The following is a 24,462-nucleotide window of genomic DNA, read 5'->3' as shown; positions in this document are numbered from 1 at the left end:
TCCGGCTCCGGCTCCGGCTCCGGCTTCGTCCCGTCCGCCGCGGGCGCGTCGCTGACGGAGGACACGGAGCGCTCTTTGGTGTCCGGCGGCGCGGGCAGCCCTGGGGCCTTCCGCAGCGGTGTCGGCGGCGCCGGAGGCGAGGGCAGCGCGGCGGGTGAGCGCGGGGCCGGGGCTGGCGCGGAGGGGGCAGCGGGGCAGGCGGAGGCCGCTCGGCGGGCCGGGGCCGGGGCCGGGGCCGGGGCCGGGGCCGGGGCCGGGGCCGGGGCCGGGGCCGGGGCCGGGGCCGGGGCCGGGGCCGGCAGCGCTGGGTGCGTGGGGCAGAGCCCGCGGCCTGAGTGACCCCGTCCCGCCCCCAGCATGGACACGGACCTGTACGACGAGTTCGGGAACTACATCGGGCCCGAGCTGGACTCGGACGATGACGACGATGAAATGGGCCGGGAGTCCAAAGACCTGGATGAGGTGAGCGGGGGGCACGGGGCGAGGGGCGGCGGCCCACGGGAGCGGGGGACGAGCACCTAAGCTGATAGAGATTCCTTCTGCATGCTGGGCCCTGGTCCTGCCGTGGGGCTTTGGGTTTGACTCCTGAGGATGCAGAGGGATCGGGTTAAAGATACCCCTGCTGATCCCAGGGGCGTTGGACTAGGTCAGCTTTGAAAGTCCATTCCAATCCAAACTATTCCGAGAGTGGATTTGGTTTTTGAGGGATTCAGGAGAAGCTGCCCTCCTGTTCCTGTGGTAACGGGAGAGACAAAGCTCCTGCTTGAGTCACAGGACGGGGAGCTTCTGCAGCTCCAGCCTTATTTGGCTTTTGGAGGTTCTGCATCCCTTCAGTGGGGTCTTCAGGCCTTTAGTAACATGTGCCAGTGCTGCGGCTGCGTGGCCAGGAGCGCAGTTCCGCAGTGCTGAAGGCAGAGCAGACTCCACAGGCACCAGAGGACAGCGACAAGGGCAGGGGGGACAGCAGAGGTTCCCTGGCTGGGTTGTGGCTCTCTTTCCCTGTACAACACCGAGCCTGTGCCTTCTGGGCTGATTGGTGTCTGTAAAGCCCTTTGGTGCTGGCAGCAGCTCAGTGTGAGCATTGGTTGCAGCTCGAGGATGATGACGATGATGATGATATGGGGGACCATGACGAGGACCACCCTGGGATGGATGTGGTGCTGCATGAGGATAAGAAGTACTATCCCACCGCCGAAGAGGTCTATGGGCCCGAAGTAGAGACAATTGTACAAGAGGAGGACACGCAGCCTCTCACTGGTAAGTGGTGAGGAAGCAGCAAGCTGGGTATGGAGGGAGGAGAAGATGGATCTTGATGGATCCTTGGAAAAGAGGAAATAATATTCCCTTCCCTTCTCCCCATTGGTTTTAATGCCCCTTTCAAATTCCCTTTAGCCCCAGGAGCATGTAGGCTCTTGTTTGTCCAGCGGCATGCAGGCTTTGGCACTTGGGATTATTACAAATGCCAGACAATGTTTTAAAGAGCAGAAGCTCAGCAGATACTGGAAAGATCCTGAAGAAAAAATGAAAATGTGTTTAAGTCATCTCAGTTGTTCCTTCTGTAATAGACCAGTTCAGTTGGCAGGGTCCTGCAATAATCATCTGGTACAGCTTAGGAAAGCCAAGAGCATCTGTCAGCTTGAAAACTGTGCCCGTGTCTGTGTTGGTCCCTGTTCCCTCTGGCTGTTTCTGAGCCGGCTGGGTTCAGGGGCTCTGGTAACTGATTTATGGTTCTTCCTCTTGTTTCCAGAGCCTATTATTAAGCCTGTGAAAACCAAAAAGTTCTCTCTGATGGAACAGACATTACCGGTCACTGTCTATGAGATGGAGTAAGTAACAGGGGTTTAAGGGTGGCCGGTGGCTGTGGTTCCCTCACTCTTTGTTGCTTGCAGGCAAAGGCAGAGGGAGGCAGAGTGAGGTGTGCTGTGTGGAGGAGGCACATTGCGGGGGACATTGGTTTTGTTTCTTACTGATAGCGCAGCAGAGCTGAGGGCAGCCATTTGCAACGTTTTGACCCAAAACCAAGTGGAAGGCAGTAGCAGAGTAACTGTTTGACAGTTATTTTCCCTCCATGGTATGCAGCACAGTGCAGGTTTCCTTCACTGGCTCAAGAAGTACTTATACGGTCAGTATGTGGCACTCCTCAAATAGGGGCATTTTAGGTTGATCCCTGTGACCACTGGCCTCCTGCTGTCTCAAATGAGTTCCTTTGTATCCTGGAGGAAACCTGCTCTAGTGGAAGGTGTCCCTGCCCATGGCAGGGGGTTGGAACTGGATGAGCTTTAAGTTCCCTTCCAGCCCAAACCAGTCTGGGATTCTCTGAATTTCTGTGCTGCTGGATATAATATCTCACCCAACTTTGTTAAGGAATAAAGCCTGTTGTTTACTTCCTGTATTAAAAATATAAGCTCAGCATCGACGTCTGTTGTCACTGGGTGGAGGGGCTCTGTATCCTCACATAGTGTTTCTATACGTTGTCTTCTATTTGAGGATGAACAGATTGAGCTGCGTGAGTGTCTCATAGGCTCCTCTTTCCACATGCCCCTTTGTAGCTAGTCAGAGCCTGTTCCAGCTTTCAATTGTCATGTTCAAGTGGAGATCCCAGAGCTGGATGCAGGGTGAGCAGCAGCTCCCTGTGTGCCAGGCCCCAGCGGGAGCTGTCCCTCTTCCCCCCAGTGAGGATCCTTTATTTTCCAGCAACAGAATTTCACTGGAGTTTGTATTCACTCAGTTGTGTACTTGGACGTCTGGGATCTTTATGGAACGGCTGCTTCTTGGGGCTGTTCCCTGATCCTGTCGGTATGGCTGTGCTCATTTATCCAGGAGATCTTTGATATAGCCAGATAGTAACTGAAAAGCCTGCTGGGTCTTATTTCCTTAAGCAATTCATTTTGCTCTTAGTCAATGTCCTGTACTCTTCATCAGCCACCCTTTTCCTGATCCCTGTGTCCTCTGCTTGTTCCATCTCTAATGAATTCCTCTTCCTCCTGTTTGTTGATATAAATGGTTAGGATGGTGCCAAGAGAAATTCCTTGTGGGACTTAGCCAGAAACCTGCAAGCTTGGTATTGATTTCCCATTTAGTCTTATTTTCAGACCAATAAGCAAGATTTAGTCTGTATTATTATTGATTTTTGCGGTTTTTAGCTCTTAATCCACATTTTGCACGTTAAAAAGTCAACCACATAAGGGAAAATTAAATCTTTGCAAAAGGAGGTTATTTGACAGCACTTTATTTCCTGCAGACCCATAGCTCTGGATCCATGTTTGTAGCTTCCAGTTATTTTTTAGGGGAGTTGGGAATTTGTATGTTAGCCAGGATCCAAACAAGCGACTGGCCCATCGTTACTGATTCTAAAGAGATTTAAATCCCATTACTGTTTCCTAGAGTCCCTGAGAACATCGCTGTTTTAAGACCTGAAAATCAGAACTAATAGTCAATGGAGCGCCATGGTTACCTTTTAAAACTCCCTGGGGTGCTTGGTACCCAGCTCTGTGATTTACTTGACGGCCTGCCACTACTTGAGTGGAAGGATTTCATCATCCGAGTACATGGATGTGACTTTTGCTCCCATACTGACAAGAAGAGGAGAAAAATACTCAATAATATTCCATTGCTGGCAGTTTTACCAGCTCTGTATCCTCCCACCCACTGCCATCTGTCTAGGACTCCAACTTTCTTGTCTTCCCCATCTGGAAAGTGGGATTCTTCCTCCGCAGGGCACTGGCAGAAAGAAACTTTGGAGAGGATTCAGGGGGGACCTTGGATAGAAAGTGTAGCTGAAATGGCACCTGCTTTTCTTAGACGCAGCAGAAGCTTCTAACAGTCTTTTGTGTTTCGTTCCTCCAGTTTCCTGGCAGATCTGATGGACAACTCGGAGCTAATTCGAAATGTGACTCTGTGTGGGCACCTTCACCACGGCAAGGTAGTGTGGACATCCAGCCTGGGTCGGTGATAGCAACGATCCCTGTGTTGCTTACTTTAGCTATTGCTCTAGACCCCTCGCTCCCCGCAGCAGCAGACTGTCTGCTCCTCTTGCTAACACAGTTATTTCTAGGTTTTAGTAGAATCATGGAATGGTTTGGGTTGGAAGGGACCGTAAAGCTCATCCAGTTCCAATCCCCTGCCACAGGCAGGGACCCCTTCCACTGGAGCAGCTTGCTCCAAGCCCGTGTTCAACCTGGCCTTGAGCACTGCCAGGGATGGGGCAGCCACAGCTTCTCTGGGCACCCTCACAGGGAAGAGCTTCTGCCTAAGAGCTCATCTCAGTCTCCCCTCGGGCAGGTTCAAGCCATTCTCCTTGTCCTGTCCCTACAGGCCCTTGTCCCAAGCCCCTCTCCAGGTTTCCTGGAGCCCCTTTAGGCACGGGAGCTGCTCAAAGGTCTCTCCTTCAGGAGCCTTCCTTGTCCAGGCTGCCCCAGCCCAGCTCTCTCAGCCTGGCTCCGGAGCAGAGCTGCTCCAGCCCTCGCAGCATCTCTGTGGCCCTTCACAAAGGTTTTCATGAAAGAAAACCATGTGGAGCTAACAACATGCTCAGCTTTCTGTGTCCTGCTATCTCAGGGATGGGACTGTGCTTGTATTTCTCTGTCTGAAAGTAGTCACATCCTTTCTCTTGCTGTCTGATACTTTCCAGACTTGTTTTGTTGACTGCCTGATAGAACAGACACACCCGGAAATCCGGAAGCGCTACGACCAAGATGTAAGTGTGCTTTCGGTGTGTTCCTGCCCTGAGGAACATGGGTTGGCTTTTCCATTCAGTGGGAGCATGACTGTTTGTGGGTAGCATGTGGTTTAATGATTAAAACGTAGGATTGGGCAGGCAGAGCTCAGTCCTGATTCTGTCACTTTCCATCTTAACTCTGTGTAAAGAGTTATTATGTCCTGCTTCAAACTTAATATTTGGTACCACTTTGTGATATTCTGACTTTCGTTTTGTCTTTGCAGCTTTGCTACACTGATATATTGTTCACAGAGCAAGAGGTGAGTGAGCCTTGTAGAGCATAGAGCAGGCAGTGATTTTTATCCAGTTACCTCACGCTGAACTCACAGTTACTTGCTGAAGGCGGTTCCATCTTCCATTTTAACATCTTTGTGTGCATTCCACATTCTGATGATTTTCTTCGTTGATGTTTGCTTCAGTGAGATTCCCTGATCCAACTTTCTTCCATTTCCTGCAACCTTCATCACGTGTGATTTATTTATCTGAGATCACAGCCTGTGTAGTGTTGAAAATCTATAGGAGAATTATCCGGTTTGGGTAACTCTTCTTTTCTTCCAGAGGAAGAGGTGGAAGGGGCTCACAGCAGTGCTGGATGAGAACAAAAATGATGATTTCAAAATACACGTTTCTCCTTGGTTTCCTTTGACGGGAACCCCTAGCTGGGTGCTCTGACTCCATGTGGTGGGATGTGAATATTTTGCCCTACTTGCTTAAATACTGCCGTGACCAGAACAACCCTATGAAGCGTTTGTTTTCTCTTCATCTTAATGTTCTACTTCATACCCTGTGTGATCAGATCTTACTCCATGAGGAGTAATTTGGCAGCAGCATAAAGGTGAAAGCGTAGAAAAGCATGCGCATTCTGTCTCTGGTGTTGCATATTGTACTTCTTCAGCTGGAACCAGGGGTGGATTGGGCAGTGGTAGCTCACCAGTCTGAGCCAGTATGGATGAGTGAGGAGTGCTCAGGATGTCCCAGATGGATGTTTACTTCTTTCCACTGTTTCTGATTTTCCCTTGGTCATCTTTTACATCTTTACATGGTCATTTTGCTTTCTTTTAATGGATAATCCTGGTTTCCTGTCTTTCAGAGGGGAGTAGGGATCAAGAGCACACCAGTGACGATAGTTCTGCCAGACACCAAAGGAAAGTCTTTTCTCTTCAACATCATTGACACTCCAGGTGATTCGACAGTCCTGAAAACCCTGGGTTTGGGATGTACTTAGCTGGAGGCAGCAGAAGATACAGGACCATGTGAATCCAGATTTGTCATTAATAATCCTCTCTGGCCCTCTGGATAGGGCTGTGCACAGGAGCAGAGCAGTAAAAACGTGTTAATGAAGGGCTTCAAAGAGCTTTTGTGTTGGATTGTGTAGCATTGGGAAGAATCTGTACCCTGAAACCTCATTGACTCATGGAATGCCATGGAAACATGGAAACCCATGTTTTGTTTTGTGTTTTTTATAGATGATTCCGGCCTAGTCCTGAGCCTTTAGTTAAGTCCATGCTGAAATCACATCCAGCAGTAAGGACTGTGCACCTGATGTTTAGTCTGGCTTGTGTTTCTGAGTGGCCGGCCTAATTGATGGCTAATGAGGCTGAAAATGTGTTTCATTCAAGTATACAAGAAGCACACATAGAATTGGGTTTTCCAGGTATCACCATGCACAGTGGGGGCTGTGCTTTTCTCAGATGCTGTTTGCCCCACAGTGAGACTCTCGGCAAGTTCCCTCAGGCCTTTTAACAAGCTCCTTTGGGGGGGCCATAGTTGCGGATCAGTTTGTGGCAAGAAACCAAGGCCAAACTTTAGGAATGAGGGTCTTGGGACACATCTGTTGAGTTACAGCTCAAGATGAGGGAGGTTAGAGCGCAGGAGGAGACTGGAGGGAGAGGCATCTGTTGTTCTTTGGTGAGAAGCAATCTTCCTCTTTTTCCTGAAGTACTTGCACGGAGTTGTGAGAAAAACAGGAGCAAATGTGAGGAAAAGTGCCTGTTAAAACAAGTTGTTGTGGTTATTCTCAGAAAATAGCATTAAAGCTGGAGCAGATCCCTACCCAGAGCTTTGGCAGCCGTTCTCGGGTCCCTGTCTGAGGAGGAAGCCGTCTGTCTTCTGCCTTGCTGGATACCAGTGACCAGAGCAGGCTGCAGAGCAGAAGGGTGGCTTTCCACCCTCTGTGCTGCTGGTGGCAGGGCTTGCCGTGCTTCTCACCCCTCTTTTGTGTTCTTGAAGGTCATGTTAATTTCTCTGATGAGGTGACCGCTGGCCTTCGTATTTCGGATGGCGTCGTGCTTTTCATTGATGCGGCTGAGGGGGTGAGTGCCAGGTTTTCCTTGGGGTGAACTTCAGAATCAATTCCTCTGGACTCGTTGTTCCTGCCTGAGGATGAAGGCCTGGGCTGGGTTCTGCTTTCTGGGCTGAAGGGTTTTTGGAGGACAGTTTGGGAAGCAAGAGTGTTTTCCAGCCAAAACAGGCAGTCAAGCCTCTGGCTTCAGTGTCCAGGGCTGACGTGGTGTGTGTGACCCGCAGGCTGATTATCTAACTTGTTTGCATCTCTATCCCTATGATACCTAAAATTGAGCGGGTTATTTATATCAGGGAAGTCCAAGGGGTAGGATTCAAGGAATTTGGTTGGGTTAGCACCTACTTTTAAATTTCAGGGTGATGAGCTGATTGCTGGTGGCTGAGCTTAGACTCTTCTAGACTCCCAGCCCTGTGTATAAGGGTCGCTGCTTTGTCTCTCACGCCCTAGATAGCATTTTGTGGAGGGCTTTCACCAGGGGTGTTTGTGCTCTTATTCCCTGCAGGTGATGCTGAACACAGAGAGGCTGATCAAGCATGCTGTGCAGGAAAGGCTGGCGGTGACTGTGTGCATCAACAAGATAGACCGACTGATCCTGGAGCTGAAATTGCCCCCTACAGATGCTTATTACAAACTCAGACATATTGTAGATGAGGTTAATGGTCTGATCAGGTAGGGGTGGTTGAGATGATGCATTGTTGGTGCTTGCTGTCCCTGTTCTGTTGCAGGTGCTTTGCTCTCTGAGCCCTTTGTGTGCCTAAAAACTAATGAGTTTGTCTCTCGAGATGCTGAATTGTAGAAAACGGGGCAGGAGGAAGTATTGGAAATCCATCTCAACCAATATATTGAATTAGGATTGGCTCTTCATGATGAACTTCTTGGGATCAGCTCTTCTTTTCCCTTATTAAAAAGTAGGGAAAGCAGACATATGACCAGAGCAAGGATCTTCTGTGCTCCCAAATGTCTCAAATACACTGAAATTGTCCAGGCTGTATCCCAAACTGTAGGTTTGTTACAAAACTAGTAGGAACTTGCTGTCCCAGCCCCTAAAGAGAGACTATGGTATTGCTATGGTCAAACCTTGCAAGCTCCTGCTCAGAGGAGGGAGGCACATCTCTGGCTTTCACAGCAGCAATGCATCATTCCTGTGATTCTTCTGCATCCAGGTGATTTCCTTAACAGCGTTCTCCCCTTCAAGTGTGTGAATTTCCACACGAGCTCACTTGCATGTCTCTCTGTTCAGTTGCTACTGGCATCAAGCAGCTCGGAGCAGGGTGATTTATCCTGTCTAGCACTCCTGTGAACTCATTCAAACTGTTTTGAATCGATTCTATCCCTAATTAATTAATTAATTGCCTTGCATTATCATTTCCCTTGCTTGGTTGACCTTCTTTTGGGGGAAGAAACACTTGACCTGTGAAAAAATACTTGTGCTGCTAACTTTGGAGTTCCGGGTCTTTAACTGTTTCTTTGCATGCTGATATTTCTTTTGTGCACATGAATCTTTTGAAGTTTAGAGTCATAAAATGATACTGACTCTGACATTCTGATGGCAAGCACGCTGCAGCCTCTTTTAAGATGCTATTTGGCAATGTAGAACCCTTCCTTGCCTCTCGCATACTGCTGTTTGGTGTGGGAAGTGGATTTAAGTGTCTTCTTTGGTTCATAACATTGATTTGTTTCTTTTTTTTTCCGTCTTGTCTCTAAAAACTGTCTCCTCTCAGCATGTATTCCACGGATGAGAATCTCGTTCTGTCTCCCCTTCTGGGGAACGTGTGTTTCTCCAGTTCACAGTACAGCATCTGCTTCACGCTGGGATCTTTTGCAAAGATTTATGCAGACACATATGGTGAGGATTATCCAGAAACCTTGCACACTTTAACATCTCATTGCTTGACCTTTTCTGTTGAGGCTTTCTGAGCTATTTAGCTTCTGCTTTCACTGCACGTGTAAGGCCAGGATATGTGTTCTGAAATTTATAGCAGTTGAGAACTACTGCAGATCTGAAACCTGGGTGGTAAACAGCAAAGCTACACTTCCAGGGTGGTTTTAGCTGGATAGTTTCTCCTGAGAAGTGTTTCTTGACTCAGAAGCCACTATTTTTTACATATCCTTAAGCAGAAAACCCAAGTCCTGCTATAGCAGTTGGAGGCAAGTGGATGCGTTGCGGTTTTGCCTCCTTCTCACAACAGCTCAGAAGTGAAGCGGTTAAGTTCTGCCTGGCTTTTCACACAAGTCTCCAGAGTGTGGGACTCAGCTGCAGCCGGGCACACGCTTGGCCCACAAGGTTTTGCTCTCTTGCCCTCTTTCTTTTTTAAGAAGCTGTCTTCTTCTGGCTTTGATTTAATTTGCTGTTCCCCAGGTGCCCGCTCAAGGCAATCTGCCACTTGTAAAAGCAGGCCTTCTGCTTGCATTAGCCAGCTGCACAGCGGAGGTTTTTGAAGTCTGACACTGGGGAGTTTGGGGTGATCTGTAGGATGCCCATGAGCAGGGGAAGAAGGATGTTGTAAAGCAGCCGGCCCAGCTCTTGCAAAGAAGTTAGCCTGAGGGAGGATGGAGTTGTAGGGGTCAGGGACTGATGTGTCAGGATTATCACGTGTCCTCATGAGCTTGGAGAAGTAAATGAGCTCCCTGGGCATCACAGTATTAACCCAATGCCTGCTAGGATGGTACCCCTTTAGGGAACTGATAAAGATGCAGGGTGCAGGCACAGTCACTAGGAGATGTCTTCCATGTGGGGCAGACACAAGCTGAATGGGTACTCGAAGTCAGTAGTATTCAGTTGTGGCGACTAGGGATTTTATGTGCAGCCACTACACTTCAACTAACATGAGTTAGAGCAGTTTAACTGTCAAATCTGCAGCCACCATGAAATTTCTTATGCTGCACATCTGCCCACAGCAAAAGCTTGCTTGGGAAGTGCTGTAAATTGTCACCGCTGTCTTATTATTTGTAAATTCACCATGACAGCCAAGCACTGTGGCATTCCTTCAGCACTTGCCTATGTGCTTAGCGCATCAGCTGAACAAGAGAAAAGAACCTGGAGATGCTCAGCAAGGCAGAAAGTGCTTGTGATAAGCCTGTGGGGCAGATGGGGTGTAAGCCACCCCAGCACCTTGGCACTGCAGTGTCAGGATGCAGTGTTAATGTTTGGGAAATGAAGCAGATGTAGCTGGGCTCCTGCACACACACCTTGTGTGTAACTGAGAGTGGAAATCTTCCTGAGAGGCAAGTCTGTGAAGCCACAGTGTACCTGGGCTGCTGGTGCCATCCTCAGGGGACTGCTGTCTGCTCACCTCTCTGCTTGGTCTCCCCAGGTCAGGGGATAATCATATATTCAGAGCTGGGACCAAGTGGTCACTCGTCAGCACTGGTCCATTAAATGGAATCCGCAGGAGTTTTATGAAAGCCAAGAAACAAAGATTTTCAAGGTGAGAGAAATGCAGTGACATCTGAGAGACTTCTGTCTTTTTTCCTTTAGGAGATATCAACTATCAGGAGTTTGCAAAGCGGCTTTGGGGTGACATCTATTTCAATCCGAAGACGTAAGAAGCCTGTTTAAACATCTATTAGTTTATGGCTGGGTTTTCCCCTCCTTACCATGTCAGACGTGGAGTAGGTGACCACCCAAGCTCCTTTCCAGCCTATGCTAGAGAAGTGTGCGGGAAGGGTTGAGTCAGGCCTCCTTAGCGTGGGTCCATGTGGTCCTGGTGAATCCCATAAGCAGGAGGAGAGAGCCTCCTCTGGCCTTCATTTGGAGTAAGTGTAACTCCTGTGCCCAAACAGCTTCCCAGGAGGACTGGGAGGGGGAAGGTAATGTGGGAAGAGCAGAGGTTGTGCTTGCAGTAGGGATGCTTGCAGTGTACTCAGGTCTCTCTTTGGTCTCCCAACAGCCGCAAGTTCACTAAAAAGGCTCCAACGAGCAGTTCCCAGCGCAGTTTTGTGGAGTTCATTCTGGAGCCCCTGTACAAGATCCTGGCTCAGGTATGTGGTGGCTCATTCTGCCTCCCACAGTCCCGGATGGGAGCAGCTGAGGGCTGGGTGCTGGTGTACCTGCAGTGGGTTCTTCACAGATTCAGTTTGGGGGTGCAGAGCAATGGTGAGCAACTTCTTAACAGTTGCTCCTTGGAAAGATAGCCCTATATTTGCACAGTTAATGGAACTGCCTTTGCTCTCTGTAGTGCACTCTAATATCAGCCAGTGAGTTCTGTGTGAGCTCTAGACCAGAGCAGGTCAAGAGACCTGAGGGTGATTGCTGCTGGTGTGTGAAGCTGCACCTGAAAGGCCTTCGCTTGGACCCCTGCAGCAAAGCTGAGAGTGGTGCTTGTTGTCTTGCAGGTGGTGGGGGATGTGGACACGACCCTGCCCAGGACTCTGGATGAACTCGGCATCCACCTGACCAAAGAGGAATTGAAACTGAACATTCGGCCCCTCCTGCGGCTCGTCTGCAAGAAGTTCTTTGGGGAATTCACAGGTAAATGCTCTTTGGTTTCCCCTTCCCAGTCCTCCCAGCACACAGCACCACAGTTAAGGGCTGTAATACAGCCATGGAGTGCTCACTTGCACAGATCCCTTCTTGGCTGTCCAGATGTAACATAGTAAACCCTTTGCCCAAAGGACAGCTTGAGACACTGCTCACATCTTCCCCTTGGCTGTGGGTGTGCTGCAGTCAGAATGGCTTTGCCTTGTGTAGACTGGAGGCCATTTTTTCTCTCTCCATTGCTCCATCCTGTCCTCATGAAGTATTACTTTTCCAGGCTTTGTGGACATGTGTGTGCAGCACATCCCCTCCCCAAAGGTGGGAGCCAAGACCAAAATCGAGCACACCTACACCGGTGGCGTCGACTCAGACCTAGGGGAGGCCATGAGTGAATGCGACCCTGACGTAAGGAAACTCTTCTGCTTTGCTCGGAGGGTGCAAAAGCAAATGTGGCCAAGTGTGCTCTCACTGCCTCAACAGGGCCCCTGCCCTCCTAGGCAGCCATCTGCACACATTTGACTGGCAGCATTCTGAAACCTCTCATCCGATACTGAAGCAAATCTCTTCACTCTGAGAAACTTCAGCCGCCTGCCAGGGCAGGCCTGGAGAGGGAGGGAGAATTGTTTGGCAGTGCTCAGAGGAGAGCAGGGCTAGGTCAGGCAGAGCACGTGGGAGCTGCAGGGTGATTTTGTGTCCTTTTGTTGCCTTTTTGTCCCCTTTTCCTTGAAGTTTGAGCCTGTCTCCAAACTCTGAGGGAACTGATCTGAATTGCACTGATTAAAAATAACCCTGAATTAGTTAGTCAGCACCTTTCCTATCAGAGCCTTGCAGAAACCTTCCTCCTCAAACAGCTTGTACTGAGCTGTCATTCCGAGTTGTCTAGAGCCACCAACGCCAGGCAGCAGCTTAGGGAGGAGTTTGCCCAGGACTTTTGCTCTGGTGTTTGGAGAGAAAACAAATCTCTCATTTTAACGAGTTGTGATAAAATTATACTGTGGTGACTGGCAACCAGATCACCACGGATGGAGGGACCTTATGGGACTGAAAGCCGTGACCTGTGGAGGCTCGCGTGCTCTGCCCTGAGCTGGTTTGCAGGCCAGGAGGTGCCATTTCTCCTCATGGCCTTGTCCTAACCACTATTCACTGCTTCACAAGAGGAGGGAAAGCTCCAGAAAAAGCCACTGAAGTTGTTTTAGGGGTCTCCACACAGGGCAAGGAGATGCAGGACTTCCAGTGGAAGGAAATGAAGGACTTGGCAAGTCCAAAGTAATGTTTCTAAATTCCAGCCCATTTGTATCCATGAATCCTGCCAGGTCTGTGTCTGTTTCTTGACTGCGTTTTGAAAGAGGCTTATTTCTGTCTTTCTCTCTGTCGTGGGAAGGGTCCACTGATGTGTCACACAACGAAAATGTACAGCACAGATGATGGCGTTCAGTTCCACGCCTTTGGCAGAGTGCTCAGTGGTACCATCCATGCTGGGCAGCCTGTGAAGGTCCTTGGGGAAAACTACACCCTGGAAGACGAGGAGGATTCCCAGATCTGCACCGTTGGACGCCTCTGGATCTCAGTGGCAAGGTATGGAAAGCTATGGCAGTGTGCTTGTTTGGGAGAGAAGTCACCTGGAGTGGTTGCTGCCAGGGACACGGAGGGAGACAGTGCTGGAAGGGGCCTGAAGCTGGAGGGATGCTGGAGCAGCTCTGCTCTGAAGCCAGGCTGAGGAACCTGGGCTGGTTCAGCCTGGAGAAGAGAAGGCTCCTAAAGGGGAGACCTGAGAGCAGCTCCAGGGCCTAAAGGGGCTGCAGGAAACCTGGAGAGGGGCTTTGGGCAAGGGCCTGTAGGGACAGGCCAAGGGGAATGGCTTGAACCTGCCCGAGGGGAGACTGAGATGAGCTCTTAGGCAGAAGCTCTTCCCTGTGAGGGTGCTGAGGCGCTGGCACAGGGTGCCCAGAGAAGCTGTGGCTGCCCCATCCCTGGCAGTGCTCAAGGCCAGGTTGGACACGGGCTTGGAGCAAGCTGCTCCAGTGGAAGGGGTCCCTGCCCGTGGCAGGGGTTGGAGCTGGAGGAGCTTTAAGGTCCCTACCAACCCAAACCATTCTATTACATTCTCCTGCCTTTTAGGTATCACATTGAGGTAAACCGGGTTCCTGCTGGCAACTGGGTGCTGATAGAAGGAGTGGATCAGCCCATAGTGAAGACTGCAACTGTCACGGAGCCTCGGGGCAATGAGGAGGTAACTGGTGTATATATCAGCATAGCTGGTATCACTCAGCTGTACAGGGAGTCAAGGGGATGGAATGCAACCCAAAAACTCAAGGGGTGAGGTTAGAGAAACGTCTGCTGAGATGCCAAGGTTCAAGAGCCACTAAGGGAAAGGCAACAGCTTCAGAGGTTGTCTCTAACTCCAGTGACCACCTAATGATGCAGTTTCAGCTCTTTGTCCTTGTCTGATTTCAGGCTCAGATCTTCCGCCCTTTGAAGTTCAACACCACGTCTGTTATCAAAATAGCTGTAGAGCCAGTCAACCCCTCAGAGCTGCCCAAAATGTTGGATGGTCTCCGCAAAGTCAACAAGAGCTACCCCTCCCTTACTACAAAGGTATTTCTGGTGTATGTGGGCCTGTGTCCAGCTCATGCTGTGGGCTGCCTTGTGGACTGATCTTAAATCATTTTCTACTGTTGTTTTGTCTGTAGTGTGGTTTTGTTCACGCTGTTGTAGTTGATTTCATAAATCAGGTGGAAATAAGAGAAAACTGTAAAGCCAGCAGGAAAACACACACCTTGCTGTGCCAGCAAGCATCTTCCTGCAGAGCACATCAGCACTCGGAGTTAGGAAAGGCTGTGGGAGCTTTCCTTGGCATGCTCTGATCCTAACCAATTTATTTAAAGCTGATGCTTCCTCAGGCTTGTGTAGCAGCCGGGAAGGGAAGGGCCTGGGAGCAGGAGAGCTGTCAGTTGAACACCTCCCTCATCTTTCAGGTGGAAGAGTCTGGGGAGCACGTGATCCTGGGGACAGGGGAGCTCTACCTGGATTGTGTGATGCACGATCTACGGAAGATGTATTCAGAGATTGACATCAAGGTGAGGAAATACCTTAATACCTTGAGGGGGTTTAAAAGAAAGCTGGAGAGGGGCTTTGGACAAGGGCCTGTAGGGACAGGCCAAGGGGAATGGCTTTAACCTGCCCGAGGGGAGACTGAGATGAGCTCTTAGGCAGAAGCTCTTCCCTGTGAGGGTGCTGAGGCGCTGGCACAGGGTGCCCAGAGAAGCTGTGGCTGCCCCATCCCTGGCAGTGCTCAAGGCCAGGTTGGACACAGGGGCTTGGAGCAAGCTGCTCCAGTGGAAGGGGTCCCTGCCCGTGGCAGGGGTTGGAGCTCAACGAGCTTTAACATCTCTTCCAACACAAACCATTCCATGATTTTATACCTGGAACTAGGCTTAAGTGTTGCTGTCTTGTTTGAATGAAGGAATTAGTAAAGCTGCCTGTGCAGGCCTCAGTGGTTCATACATAACACTGAGTAAAACACTTGGTAAAGGAGCCAGTTTTCTCTTGTAGGTGTTCAAAGGTTTCAAACAGTCTCTTTAAAAACAAAGTACTTGAACCCCTTACAAACCTGTTGCTGTTATCCCAGGTCGCCGATCCGGTTGTGACATTCTGTGAGACAGTGGTGGAAACGTCCTCCCTCAAGTGCTTTGCTGAGACACCCAACAAGAAGTAAGAGCCTGTGGGTGAGCTGGGCATGGAGGAAAGGCAGGAGGGGTTCACTGGGGACAGGCTTCATCCCCTCCAAGGGGTCTGTTCTTGATGGTTGTTGTCCAGACAAGTGGAGTGTCCTGAGTTGACAGCATTCTGTTGCAGCAGCTCTGCTGAGCTCAGTAACACACTTGTGTCTTAGGGATGTTTCTGTGCTTAGTAGGAACTCTCCTAATGGAGGCAATAGAGACAGATCCACATCCTTTACAGGAACTCTCATAGTGGAGGTGTGGAGGTAATAGAGACAGATCCACATCCTCCTTTCTTTTACCTATATTTCACATACATTTCACGCTTTCTCAGCAGTTTTATGGTGTTTTGAAGACTAGGAGGATCCTAGAGAAGGAGCCAAAGAGTGCAGTGCAGCCTTCAGGAGCTCCCCAAACCTTCCATGACAAAAGTTTTGTCTTCTCTCGTACTTAATCTTGAAATGGATGTGTTCCTTTCCAGTGATGCACTGGAGCTTTACAGCCTGGTCTCATCTTCCTCCTCCAACAATGCATTATGAGATTCACGTGATTGAAGGAGGGAGGCCTTGGGAGGGAACACACAGGCTGAGTAAGCAGGTAGAGATCTGGGAGTACAGGACATTTTAATACCTCAATTCTGAGAAAAGCATGATCTGTCCTGTGCTGAAGATGGCTTTCCTGTGTTCCCCTGTGGCTCCTGGTTCTTCTTGGCCTCTTTTATTCCCATACACTCTCTCCATAGCTGGCAACCTTATTCCTGGGAATGGAAAAGTTCCAGCCTTTGGTCAGTCTTTGAACTGTTGGGCATGTGGAATGACTTGCTCTGGGAAGAGGTTTGTCACGTTGGTGGGGTTCTCCAAGGCAACATCCCATGTGTCAAACACAGTGAATACTGGCTTTCCTAGAGGCTCATTGCCTGGCCCATGGGCTTCCCTCTGCAGCCTGGACATCTGGCAGGAGGGATGGAGCCACTCTGTCCCTTAGCAATCTGCTTCTGGAGTTGAATGGACTTCAAAGAGTTGTTAAGCACATGGGCTGCCTTTACAAGCAAGGCAGAAGGACAGGGATGGCTTCATCTCCCTGACTGCGTTCAGGGCAGTGCACAGTCCCTCAGGTCCTGCCAGTTAGTCCCATTTCCAACAGTCTGCAGACTAATTGCAACTGTCTGTCTCCTCAGGAACAAGATCACTATGATTGCTGAGCCTCTGGAGAAGGGACTCGCAGAGGACATTGAAAATGAAGTGGTCCAGATAACATGGAACAGGTATGACTGATCCAGGGAGAGCAGGAATCCAAATCACTGGGCAGGGGAAAGGGAATGCTGGGATCTGCAAGGTGCATGGTATCAGTCCACAGCCTATAGGCAGAGGTCGTGTGTTCAGTACTGCTGCCAGCTAGTGGTGAGCATCCCTGCCCCCAGCAAACAAGTTGCTCCAGGTGAAAAGATGAGACCGTTTTATGCCTGAGGGGAGCAGGGTGGTGATGTTGTGCGTGCAGGTCAGGTACCTCCTTCCTAAAGTTTCTTCCTTTCTTCTTCCATCAGAAAGAAACTGGGTGAATTCTTCCAGACCAAATATGACTGGGATCTGCTGGCTGCCCGTTCTATCTGGGCCTTTGGGCCAGATGCAACTGGCCCAAACATCCTAGTAGATGATACACTGCCCTCAGAGGTGAGAAACGCAGGCAGGGGGGTAGATTTCAGTGAGATACTTATTCTGTGATGCCAAGAGGTGACTGCTCCTTCCAGAACAAGGTCCTAATGCAGCTGGAATGTTCATTGCTTTGTCAGATCTCAGATCTGCTGTACTTTCTCCGCCATACTCCTACCCTGGCTAGGAAATTGCCTGTTACTGTTCTGGTGTTACTATTTGGGTCAGCGTCCTCAAACTTGGCAACTAATTGGTCTGTGTTCCAGCATTACCAAAATAGGGATTCTTAATTTATAGCTCTAGATGCCAAACTCTGAAGATGATGCTCCTGAGCTGTGACAGGGAGAGATGGACATTGGGGGTATATGGAGATGTTGCTGCTCTTCTAGGAGCTGGCTTTTAAACACTGCAGTGTGCATGTTACTGTGTTGTGATGCAGGCTTGGTCTCTGAAGCAGACTGTGTCTCTGTAGGTGGATAAGTCGCTGCTGGGCTCTGTGAAGGACAGCATTGTGCAGGGATTTCAGTGGGGGACGAGGGAAGGACCTCTCTGTGATGAATGTAAGTAAGCCTTCTGTGGAGAAGTGGAGCTGATAAGATTGATGAAATGCTTCCAAATCTGAGCATTCGAGTGAGTTTGCTGGTGCAGTCCCTCAGTGATCAGTTCCCTTCTCACATCACAGCTGGGGGTGCTTGAGGAGGGAGATAAGAGGACTTCTCCCTTCATCCTGGTTGCAGATGCTACCCAGGCATCTTGCTGCCTGCCTACAGCCAGCTCTACTTTGCCCTACTCATGTAGTTGAGGTGCAGACCACTGAGCACCCTGCAAGATCTGCTGCTGAACTGTTTGCGTTTCATATGCAGGGTTAGGGCATGGTCATGCGTTCCCTGCTGGAATTCAATGTAGAACTTCTTCCAGTGGCTGTAGGTGTTTGGGTGTTCGCTGTGTGCTCAGACTCTCTGGGGATGTGTGTTCTGTGCAGAGAACATTCCCCTGGGGTCACTTGCTGTCTTTTCTGCCCTTCCTCAGTGATCCGCAATGTGAAGTTCAAGATCCTGGATGCGGTGATTGCTCAGGAGCCGCTGCACCGTGGGGGAGGACAGATCATCCCCACGGCCCGCAGAGTGGTGTATTCTGCTTTCCTGATGGTGAGCACTGCTCTGGGAGGACAAAGACTAACCCTTGCTCTGTGCCAGCACCACGGAGAGTGGGCTGCATGTGTGCTGCACGGTCTGCCCCAAGGATGTCAGTGTAGGCTGATTCATTCATCCATTAACGTTTCCAGCTCCCCTGTGGGCTGCCAGACGGGTTTTACAAGTGATCACGTTCCAGTCTGGCTGGAAACTTGTGTGCATCTGCTCTGTCTCCCCTTTTTGCTACAGTTTGGCTTGCTGGGAAGGGTGGGCGTGAGGAAGAGGGAAGCATATGACTCATGGCCAGGAGAAAAGCTCTTTTCAGTGTTGGTAGCCATGGGGCAGCAGGAACCCTTCCATCCCAGTCAGGCGCTGCATTTCACCAAAGCTTGCCAGTCCCTGACTCTTTGAACCAAGTTGCGTTGGTGCTGCTGGAAGATCAGTGGCTTGTGTCCCTTTCTCCTCACAGGCTACCCCTCGCTTGATGGAGCCCTACTACTTTGTGGAGGTGCAGGCTCCTGCTGACTGCGTGTCTGCAGTGTACACGGTCCTGGCCCGGCGGAGGTGAGCTGCTCTGACCACCTGCCATCACCTTGTATTACACAGCAGCAACTGCTCGCTTGGGATTTGGGTTGCTAGAGATGATCACAGTCCTAGCGCTGCTTGTAAAGCAAGGGGAAAGGGTGAAATCTGTACAATGTGACAGCTGAAAGCTTCCTTGACTGATCCCAGCCCCTGTGCTGTGTGGCGAGGGAATGTCCAGGATCACATCCAGCCTTTAGTTTGTGCCTCGTTCTTCCTGTGTGTCAGAGCAGAGAACGTATAAAGGGGTATGAGACCCTACCAGGGGTACTGTGTGCAGCTCTGGATCCCCCAGCATAAGAAGAATGTGGACCTCCTCAAGCAGGTCCAAAGGAGGCCATGGGGATGCTGCGAGGGCTGGAGCAGCTCTGCTCTGGAGCCAGGCTGAGAGAGCGGGGCTGGGGCAGCCTGGACAAGAGAAGGCTCCTGAAGGGGAGACCTGAGAGCAGCTCCAGGGCCTAAAGGGGCTGCAGGAAACCTGGAGAGGGGCTTGGGACAAGGGCCTGTAGGGACAGGCCAAGGGGAATGGCTTGAACCTGCCTGAGGGGAGATTGAGATGAGCTCTTAGGCAGAAGCTCTTCCCTGGGAGGGTGCTGAGGCGCTGGCACAGGGTGCCCAGAGAAGCTGTGGCTGCCTCATCCCTGGCAGTGCTCAAGGCCAGGTTGGACACAGGGGCTTGGAGCAAGCTGCTCCAGTGGAAGGGGTCCCTGCCCGTGGCAGGGGTTGGAGCTGAATGAGCATTAAGGCCCCTTCCAACTCACATCAGGCTGGGATTCTGTGACATGTAGGAAGACTGATCTTTGTGATGTGTTGGCAGAGGCCACGTGACGCAAGATGCTCCCATCCCAGGCTCTCCTCTCTACACCATCAAAGCCTTCATCCCAGCCATTGATTCATTTGGGTTTGAGACAGACTTGAGGACCCACACTCAGGGACAAGCCTTCTCACTCTCTGTCTTCCACCACTGGCAGGTAAGTCCATATCCTGGTGCGACGGGGAAGTGGGACATGGTAGGACCAGGAACCAGGTAGGTGCTCTCAGTAGAGCTCAGTACCACAGCTCATGCAGGCAGAACTCTGGAAAACATCCTCAAATGGTCTCAAGCTGGGGAGGCTTTGTACACCAGCTGTTAAGTGTCTACCAGGAACCATTGGCTTTGGTCCATGTCACATCACCCTTTGCCCTAGTAAGGAAGTGCTGAATGCTGCCGCTTGCTGGGTGTGAGGGTCCTGTAGTGCCTGGAGAGAGGACGTCTTCATCTGGAAGAAAGGAACCTGTTTGGGTGCATTCAGTGCTCTGCAAGCCATGGGTTGCCACACTTCACTTTGCCTCTCAGAGGAGGCTTTTTAAAACTATGCAAAACAGGGTTTGGGAAAAAATATTGTCCTCTGAGCACTCTGTGTTTGGGGCAGATGAGGTCGTGTGGGAGCTACCACTGTGAGCTGCACAGCTACAGGTGAGAGCAGCAGCAGCCATCTGAGCTCCAAGACCTGGCTTAAAGGTCACGATATAAAAGTCTGAGGCTTAGCTCCGAGGAGAATAAACTTGCTTTGTAGAGAGGGATGTGCTGACTGGGACCCATGGGGGTTCTGGTTAGCAGGATCTCAGAGGTCTTTAAACACTGCTCAGGGACTGCTCACCAGGAGTGATGTGACAGCTTTTCTGTGCCAGAACAGATGGGGCTGGTGTGCCAAGGCTTGGGGTGTCCACAATGCCCTTGGCTGCTTCCTGTTGCAGTTCAGGTTCTCCAGAAGGCTGAACCAGCCCCTGGCATCACTCTCATGTCCTGGCCCTGTTACAGATTGTGCCTGGTGACCCCTTGGACAAGAGCATCGTCATCCGACCCCTGGAGCCCCAGCCAGCCCCACACCTGGCCAGAGAGTTCATGATCAAGACCAGGCGCAGGAAGGTAGGTCTGGGACAAATCCCTGTGGTCTCCCTCTGTCCATCTGCCCCAGCAGCTGAACTGTTGCAGTGTTGTCCCTAGGGCCTCCTCTGTAGTGGACCGATGTCATTTGTGTCTCTTCTCTCACTCTTGATCCCCAGTGCTGCCTGTTGGTGCCTGTGGTGGTCCCGTAAACCACTCATCTGGCAGCAGCTCCAGGTGAAGTGGGGTCCTGCAGCATCACTGAGCCCTGCTCCCTGCTCTGATCCCTCCATGGCCTCGTTTAGCCCATTTATCCTGCACAAAAGCAGCAACCAGTTTCTGTGCTGATTTAGTGAACTGGACTGGGGGGTTGGAGGCGCTCCTGGGACCGCAGGGTGGGGAGAATCAAGCTCCCCTTTGGGACAGCAGTGAACTGGTGGATATGCTCAGCAGCAACCACACGTTTGCAGCTTCCTGAGAGGCTATGAGATGTCTTCAAGCGGCTGAGGAGTGCCTTGTGCCTTGCACATTCTCCTGCTTTCTCTGGAGCCTGAAAATTTATCTTGCTGTGGGACAACAGTGATGGCATCTGCAGTGATGTCTGGATGAGTGCTGGCTGACAGAGGAATCATAGAAGGGTTTGGGTTGGAAGGGACCTTAAAACTCATCCAGTTCCAGCCCCCTGCCATGGGCAGGTACACCTTTCACTTTCATTGAGCTCATCTCAGTCTGCCCTCTGACAAGTTAAAGCCATTCCCCTTGGCCTGTCCCTACAGGCCCTTGTCCCAAGCCCCTCTCCAGGTTTCCTGCAGCCCCTTTAGGCCCTGGAGCTGCTCTCAGGTCTCCCCTTCAGGAGCCTTCTCTTGTCCAGGCTGCCCCAGCCCAGCTCTCTCAGCCTGGCTCCAGAGCAGAGCTGCTCCAGCCCTCGCAGCATCCCCATGGCCTCCTCTGGCCTTGCTCCAGCAGCTCCACATCCCTCTTGTGCTGCTGCCCCAGGGCTGGATCAGGGCTGCGGGGGGGGTCTCACCTCTGGCTTTGTGATTCCCCTGCAGGGCTTGAGTGAGGACGTGAGCATCAGCAAGTTCTTCGATGACCCCATGTTGCTGGAGCTGGCCAAGCAGGACGTCGTTCTCAACTACCCCATGTGAACGTTCCACTGCGGCGTGAGGGCTGACCTGAGTCCTGGCAGGCGTCTGTCTCTCCTTCCCCATCCCTGCTCATCCAGCCCTGGCTCCTGGATGCTCTGGGCACACAGAGAACCTCTCCTCAGGTCACTCTTTCATGGCTGTAGGAGTCTCCCTGGGCATTCCTGGACTGTGCACTTGGGGCCTGCTCCATACAGGCAGCAGCCCAGAGCACTGCTGTTTTAGTGGTGTTAGTCTTCAGCAATTGAGGCTTCCAGTGAGGTTTTCCCTTTTGGATGGGCTCTCTCCAGGCACAAGGGTTATCCTTGGCTGCAGCAAAGCAGTGAGAATGTGATGTCAGGATTCCTAAGGAGTGTAAACATGAGTCAAGCAATAGAGCTTTCTCTTAACCCTCTCCTGGCTGCCAGGGGGGCAGTTTTGCCTTGTGCAAAGCATGTCTTTGGGCAGCTAAGGGAGGTGGGAGATGCTGGTGGTGGGAGGGCTTTACCAGCCTGTCCAGGAGAAGCAGCAAATGTGGCTTTTACCTTTTTGTACCTCTTTTGAACCCTTGTAAACATTTAATACATGTTTCCAGGTGGGGCTTAGTCTGATTGCGCCGAGAGCACTGGGAGAAGCTCAGCCTTCACTGGTGCTTAGAGCTCACGCTGTGCTTGAGGTCCCCTGTCCCTCAGCCATCCCACTCCTGCATGTAGCTGATGGACCAGGCCTGGATAGTCTTGACCCACACTAAGGTTTTCTTCCTTTCTTGCTAGGTCTGATTGCTCCTGCTGTGCTTTCAGGTATCGCAGCAGCTGCTTGTGCTCCAATGGGGTTTTAGTGGTCCCTCTGTCCTGCCCCAACTCCAGCCTCTGCCCTGGGTCTGCTCCAGACCACATGCTGGGAACCCAGGGCTGGTTTCCATCTCCTGGGGGGATTTATGGGCTCTCTCTGCCCTGGCTCTGCTGGAGCCGCTGTCCCCCCCACAAAGATTGTGTCCCCCCCCTTGCTGGCATTTGTGCTGGATTTGCCCATTGCAGCCTGGTCCAGCTCAGACCTCACCTCCAGGAACCTGCCCCAGAGCATCCCTGTGCTCAGAGGGGCTTGAGGTGGCTCACGGGGGTGTGCAGCACCCTGGGAGCAAAAGATAAAGCCAAGGCCACCCCCCCTGCCACCCCAAACCTCCCGGTTGCTGGTGGAAACTGGGAGGCACTGGGCTGATGTAGGCACAGGGGAAGGAAGCAGCCCCGGGAATGTGTGTCCCACCTTGTGCTGGGTCTCTGCGGAAACTGGAGCTGCGGGGAGGTGGATGCTTCCAGCAGAGCCTGGAAGCCAGGATGGGGAAGGGCTTCCTGCTGCTGCCAGTGGATAACAGCATCACCCATGTGAGCTGCCCCATCCCATCCGCCCGGCAGGAGGGTGAGTGCTGCCGGGGGCTCCAGCTCTGTCTCTGGGCTCAGCCTTTCCTGCCGGCAGTATCCCCATCACCTCCTGCATCCACACCAGCACCATGGCCTCGCTGGTGGCACATTCCCCCTTTGTCCTGGGGGAAAACAGCATTCAGGCTCTGCTTTGTGTAGCCCAGACCTGCCATGCAACCCTGCCACCCCCCCTGGCCTCACTGGGGATGCTTTTCACTTCCCAGTGGTGCTGAGCTGTAAACTGGGTCTCTGGGGAGCAGGCCAGGCAGGTCCTGGAGCTGCAGCAGGATTGGTGCCCATAGGGCCAGTAGCTTGCTCAGTGCTGCACAGCACGTCCCAGGGCTCCAGGGATGTGACCCTGGCTCCAGAGCCAAGCACTCGGCTGCTCCATCCCATTGGAGCGAGGGGTTTGTCCAGGAAGGAGACATCCATCATTCTTCCCCGGGAAGGCTCCGATCCCAGCCCTGGGCTCTCCAGAGCTGGATAATAGGGCTGGAAGTTGCCATGGAGGCACCTGTACACTGATGGGCATTGGTGCTGGTCATCCCTGCCCTCTGATGAAGAGAACCAGGGGGCTGCGCTGTCTGATGGGTCCCTATGGATTTGAGCATCATTCCAGGAAGGGTGGCAGGATACGGCCTGGGCTGGCGTGGGAAGGAGCCGGTTCTCACGCTGGCTGTTCCCAGCCTCTGGAAAACACTGACCCGCAGCAGGGCCCGAGTGGCCGCACGAGCCCTTGTGGCTGAAAGCCCGGCCCCATGCGCACGGGATGGGAATTTTCCATGGAAGTGGTTCTTCCCTGGGAATAGGGGCTGTGCATGGCCAGACCCTGACCCTTACCCCTTTCCAGCTGGAATGCCATTCCCTACCCTTCTCCCTTCGCACCCCCCCCCCCCCCCAAAGGGAGCTGTGCAGGGTGCCCTAGGCAACGGGGCTGTGGAGCAGGTAAACCGAGGCACGGCAGCAGGCAGAGCTGCTCCCTGGGGCTGCGGGTGCCGAGGGCTCCATCCTCGGCACGAGTTCATCAGGGCTCAGCACTGGCACACACCGAGGGGCTGAATGGCCCCTCTGCAGTGAGCGGTGCTGCACGGACCCCTCGGTCAGTCCCCAGTGACTTGATGCGCTTCCCTGAGCAGCCAGCTCCCGGTGTCCCCGTCCCGCTCCCGGTGTCCCCGTCCCGCTCCCGGTGTCCCCGTCCCGCTCCCGGTGTCCCTGTCCCCATCCCGCTCCCGGTGTCCCTGTCCCCATCCCACTCCCGGTGTCCCCATCCCGCTCCCGGTATCCCTGTCCTGCTCCCGATGCCCCGCTCCCCCCCCTGCCCCGCTCCCCCCCCCCCCCCCCCCCCCCCGTATCTGCCCTGCTCTCCCTGTCTCGTTCTCGGCCCCCCCATCCCCCCCCCCCCCCCCCCCTTCGGTTTCCCGCGCGCGGGACCTCCCGCGCACAAACCCCGCCCCCACCTTGGCGGGGGGCGCGC

At 52.2% G+C, this 24,462-nt stretch overlaps 1 protein-coding gene across 1 annotated transcript; it reads left to right on the top strand.

Moving 5' to 3' along the window:
• Positions 1 to 45: 45 nt before the first annotated feature.
• EFTUD2 (elongation factor Tu GTP binding domain containing 2) lies at positions 46 to 22,156 on the top strand. Its single transcript, XM_065698805.1, has 28 exons — positions 46 to 154; positions 357 to 462; positions 1,092 to 1,257; positions 1,748 to 1,826; positions 3,847 to 3,922; positions 4,631 to 4,696; positions 4,942 to 4,977; positions 5,808 to 5,898; positions 6,947 to 7,029; positions 7,522 to 7,688; positions 8,741 to 8,865; positions 10,498 to 10,561; positions 10,910 to 11,000; positions 11,355 to 11,490; positions 11,774 to 11,901; positions 12,878 to 13,071; positions 13,615 to 13,726; positions 13,951 to 14,091; positions 14,472 to 14,573; positions 15,125 to 15,207; positions 16,393 to 16,479; positions 16,759 to 16,885; positions 17,337 to 17,424; positions 17,894 to 18,012; positions 18,467 to 18,561; positions 19,397 to 19,550; positions 20,381 to 20,488; positions 21,499 to 22,156. The coding sequence occupies exons 2-28, from the start codon at positions 358 to 360 to the stop codon at positions 21,592 to 21,594; spliced, it is 2,919 nt and encodes a 972-aa protein (XP_065554877.1). The 5' UTR covers positions 46 to 154; position 357; the 3' UTR covers positions 21,595 to 22,156.
• Positions 22,157 to 24,462: the final 2,306 nt, after the last annotated feature.

This window comes from Lathamus discolor, chromosome 20, assembly GCF_037157495.1.
Source record: "Lathamus discolor isolate bLatDis1 chromosome 20, bLatDis1.hap1, whole genome shotgun sequence".
Classification (NCBI taxonomy): Eukaryota; Metazoa; Chordata; class Aves; order Psittaciformes; family Psittacidae; genus Lathamus; species Lathamus discolor.
Note: the sequence above shows the minus strand (reverse complement) of the source record. Positions and strands in the feature narration are given on the sequence as shown.

Excerpts from the sequence above, each read along its gene's own strand:
- EFTUD2 (XM_065698805.1), top strand. The coding sequence starts at position 358 with ATGGACACGGACCTGTACGACGAGTTCGGGAACTACATCGGGCCCGAG. Across the intron at positions 463-1,091 it reads AGTCCAAAGACCTGGATGAG|CTCGAGGATGATGACGATGA; the intron begins GTGAGCGGGGGG and ends CATTGGTTGCAG. Across the intron at positions 18,562-19,396 it reads ACGGTCCTGGCCCGGCGGAG|AGGCCACGTGACGCAAGATG; the intron begins GTGAGCTGCTCT and ends ATGTGTTGGCAG.